Raw genomic sequence first — 3,725 nt, 5'->3', positions numbered from 1 at the left:
TTCCGATAAAATGATTCTCTTCGTTATTGAGCTGGTCTCAGGCTGAGTGACGGAGAACTTGAAGTTGTCCGTACCAGGATGCCAAGAAACCCCTAGAATCTTGGTGAGCGAGTCCTCTATGAATCGTTGTTCTTGAAAAGTGCTGTCAGGTTGAAGAGATGTGAGTAGAGCTGGGCTATTTGAGTGCCATTTGGCTAGCGGAAAGCCTCCTGACCGACAGAGCTGTGTCACCTGATGAGCGGTCCTGAGTAGCTCTTCATCTGAGTCAGCACCCCCGCAGATATCGTCAACATATCGTCCTTTCATGAGCGGTTCCACAGCGAGAGGATAGTTCGATCCTTCATCCTCAACGAGCTGATGAAGAACACGCATTGAGAGGAACGGAGCTGACCTAGTGCCATATGTGACCGTGGTGAGTTGATAGGTGGCGATATCTCCGTTTGAGTCGGTCCAGAGTATTTGTTGGAGTGGCCAATCTTCCGGATGCACCCGAATTTGACGAAACATCTTGGTTATGTCCGTCATGAAAATGAGCCGTTTCCGCCGAGAAAAGAGAAGTACATCCGAGATATCCTTCTGCAACTTCTCACCCGTGTGCATAATCTCGTTCAACGATTGTCCTGAGCTGGTCTTGTTGGAGCCGTTGAAAACAACTCTGAGCTTCGTTGTCTCACTGCTCGCCCTGAGAACTCCGTGATGAGGGAAGAAATATTCCGGAGGAGCGTCAGCCCGAGAAGAACACGGACGGCCCGAAACCCTCAACCCTCCTGAAGCCGAGGCCTCATGTGCTAAGGTCATTTCGGTGCCCGTCCCCCCCCCCCATTGAGCTGGCGCTGATGAGCTGATCTAGCGAGCTGTCCGGAGACTCGACGCATGTGGCCGAGCTCTTCATATTCCCTGAGGAAGTCCGTGTAGAGCTGACGATAAACCTCATCACGTGAGAGTTTCCTGAGCAGACGATGGAGGCAAGCGAGTGCAGACGATCGTGAATCTCCTAGCGAGGAAACTGGAGATTTGAGCGGTATCCGAACGATGTAGCGGCCAGATGCATCTCGTGAGTGGGTCCGTTGAAAGTGTTCTTCACACTGCGCTTCCTCCTCGTTGAGCTGAACCTCTGGTGTCCCAGGGATCTCTTCCTGGATCCAGAATTTGGTGAGCAGTTCGTTGAGATCCTCGTTGGTGACCGTTAGATGAGAAGTTGCTACTTGAGTAGTATCAGGACCTTCCGTTGGTCCGAATACGATCCATCCAAGTCGCGTGAGCTGAGCCGATGGTGAGTTTGGTCCGTTGGTGATGACTTGTGGTAAGATGAGTTGTCCATAGACATCAGCGCCAAGAAGGATGTCAATTGGTGCTGGTGTGAGAAAATCGGGATCAGCGAGCTGGAGTCCTTCCAGATGATCCCATGTGAGCTGACTTGGTGAGAATGTCGGTAATGAGGTTGTGAGCTGGCCGAGAGCATAGGCAGAAACTCTGAGCTGAAAGTGAGAGCAAGTGGACTGTATTGTGAGCCGAACCTTGCCTAATGCCGGCCCAGATGCCGTGTCTCCAATCCCCGATATTCGTAGCTGTGTCTTGAGCCTTAACAGCCCAAGCTGACGAACGAGCTGGTCTGAGATGACGGAGATTTCCGACCCTGGATCGATGAGTAGACGAACCTGATGAGCTGGCTGATCTGGGCGTACCAAAAGCGCAAGGCTGGTAGCCAGAAGGACCCCAGGGCGGAAGTCTTGAGCGGATCCGGAATCTGAATGGTGACCTGAGCAGGAGACGGCAATCTGAGCTGGTGATCTTCATTCCGACGACGTTGACTGGCCTTGGTCACCAGTCACCACCATGGGGATGTCGTTTTCGTGGGTGTAGGTCACCACCGGAACGGCCTTTTGCTGGGTTGAGTTGGTCTGTTGCCTCTGCTGAGCTGGACGTTGAGGCTGACTCGATGGCTGGTTGTGGAGCATCGAGTGGTGGAGGCCCCCGCAATACTGACACTTGGTCTTGGACCTGCAGTCCCTCACCGAGTGCCGACCAAGGAAATTGTAGTAGAGGTAGCGACGCTCTACTACCTCCCTACGAGCTGATACCGAAAGTTGACGGAAGGATGAGCAGGATGTGAGGTAATGGTCTGCCTCACACATCGAGCACGGGTACGTGACCTTCCCCGATGGAGCGGACTTGAGAGCTGGCCTCGATTTTTGTGGTGGTTGAGCGGTGCCGTGGTGAACCTTCGCAGCGGTCGACTGCTTGGATGAGCTGACATTGGAGGGCTTTGTGGCAGGAGCACGAGGAGCCGAGTTAATCTCGATGCTCTCCATCGCGCGAGCTCTCCCAGTGAGGAAATCCTTGAAGTCCTTGTATGAAGGATACTCCGCCGATGAACCGACCTTGACCTCCCAGGCTTCACGAAGCTTTGAGCTGAGCCGTTGCGAGACCGTATGTACGATCACCTGGTCCCACTGGGAGGTTGGGGAGCCGAGAGCCTCCAGAGCGTTAAGTGCCTCAGAGGTGACAGTGAGCAGGGCATTGAGCTCTTTGGCACTGTGAGAAGTCATGGTTGGGGGACTGAGGAGTTGTTCCAAATGAGCTGAAATGAGCAGTCGCTTATTCTCGTAGCGAGACAAGAGCAGTTCCCATGCAATCGAGAATGACTCATCCGAGATCGTAAGATTCGCGATGCGATGAGCTGGCTCCCCTGAGAGACTAGTACGAAGATAATGCATCTTCTCCACGTTGGATAGATCCGTATTCGAGCCGACCAGAGACGCGAAAAGATCGCGGAACGAGCGCCAGTCCGCATAGGCCCCTCCGAACTTGGGCAGAGAAATCTCAGGGAGATAACGCTTGGAGTATGTGGGCTGAGCCGTCCCAGACGCGAGAGACCGACGAGATGAACCTGAGATCCCCCTTTTATCAATGAGCTGGCTTAAAATACCCCTTGCCTCATGATAATGCCCGATAGTAATGTCGAACCGATGGTCCTTGAAGTACGGCAATTCAAGGATCCCTTCGATCTTGCCGCTGCCAGCGATGAGCTTCTCATGAGTGCTCTCGAACTTTTCCCAGTAGGTCTCCAGGATCTCGAGTTTACCCTGGAGATTGGAGATTGTGAGGCTTTTCGCCTCTTCTGTGAGCAGCTCCTTGTAAACGCGTTCGATGAACGCTGCCCGAGAGTTATTCAGGCTAATGGTCGCCTCAAATGATGCCATAATTGAAAATAAGTGCGCAGCTCAAAAAAAGGAATAAACCGGAAAAAACCTGAGTAAAGCGACCCCAAAAGCCGAGCAGTGAGCAGTGAGAAGCGATGAAATTGAGTATCCGGTCGGTTGTGCGGCAACAGTAAAAACACCGAAGAATCTTAATTTAGCAGGTAGCAGCAGTGAGCGATTCCGTTGAGCAGGCGCGGGAATTTATTGAAAAATTCAAAAAAAACGAAAAAGGGTTGGAGAATATAAAGGGAGCGGTAGCCAAAAAAAAACAAAGTTGAATGCTCCAAAAAATTCAAAAAAAAAGAGAAAAAATGGCAAAAGTAGCAAGAGGTAATTAAATGCTACTTCNAAAGAAGTGTCTCTAACTAGATCCCGGAAACGAATGAGAGAGAGACACGGGCTTACAGGTGCCACGTGCCCTAATTCGATGGTCACATGACCTAATTTAATATAGATCATATGGTAATAAGGAGCTGTCCAGGACGTGGCGCCTCAGGTGTCCGAATTAACAACCCCCGGTCA

At 51.7% G+C, this 3,725-nt stretch overlaps 2 protein-coding genes across 2 annotated transcripts in view; both read right to left on the bottom strand.

Moving 5' to 3' along the window:
• LOC107043189 overlaps positions 1-507 on the bottom strand; it is a 3,686-nt gene extending 3,179 nt beyond the window's left edge. The window contains exon 1 of the mRNA XM_015264557.1: positions 232-507. Within this exon, the coding sequence (XP_015120043.1) occupies positions 232-507 (276 nt within the window). The remainder of the gene's footprint in view (positions 1-231) is intronic.
• A 287-nt stretch (positions 508-794) lies between these two features.
• LOC107043188 lies at positions 795-3,203 on the bottom strand. Its single transcript, XM_015264555.1, has 2 exons — positions 1,826-3,203; positions 795-1,759 (listed from the first exon to the last, which is right to left on the bottom strand). The coding sequence occupies exons 1-2, from the start codon at positions 3,201-3,203 to the stop codon at positions 795-797; spliced, it is 2,343 nt and encodes a 780-aa protein (XP_015120041.1).
• Between the last annotated feature and the right edge of the window lie 522 nt (positions 3,204-3,725).

This window comes from Diachasma alloeum, unplaced genomic scaffold (assembly GCF_001412515.2).
Source record: "Diachasma alloeum isolate Michigan unplaced genomic scaffold, Dall2.0 Dall_scaffold_00552, whole genome shotgun sequence".
In the NCBI taxonomy this organism is placed as follows: Eukaryota; Metazoa; Arthropoda; class Insecta; order Hymenoptera; family Braconidae; genus Diachasma; species Diachasma alloeum.
The sequence above is the reverse complement of the archived record's forward strand: the minus strand, read 5'-3'. Positions and strand labels throughout refer to the sequence as shown.

Bases quoted from the DNA above. Each gene is read 5' to 3' on its own strand.
- LOC107043188 (XM_015264555.1), bottom strand. From the start codon at position 3,203: ATGGCATCATTTGAGGCGACCATTAGCCTGAATAACTCTCGGGCAGCG. The intron at 1,760-1,825 runs GTGACCAAGGCC...TCTCCTGCTCAG, and splicing joins CATCCCCATGGTGGTGACTG to GTCACCATTCAGATTCCGGA.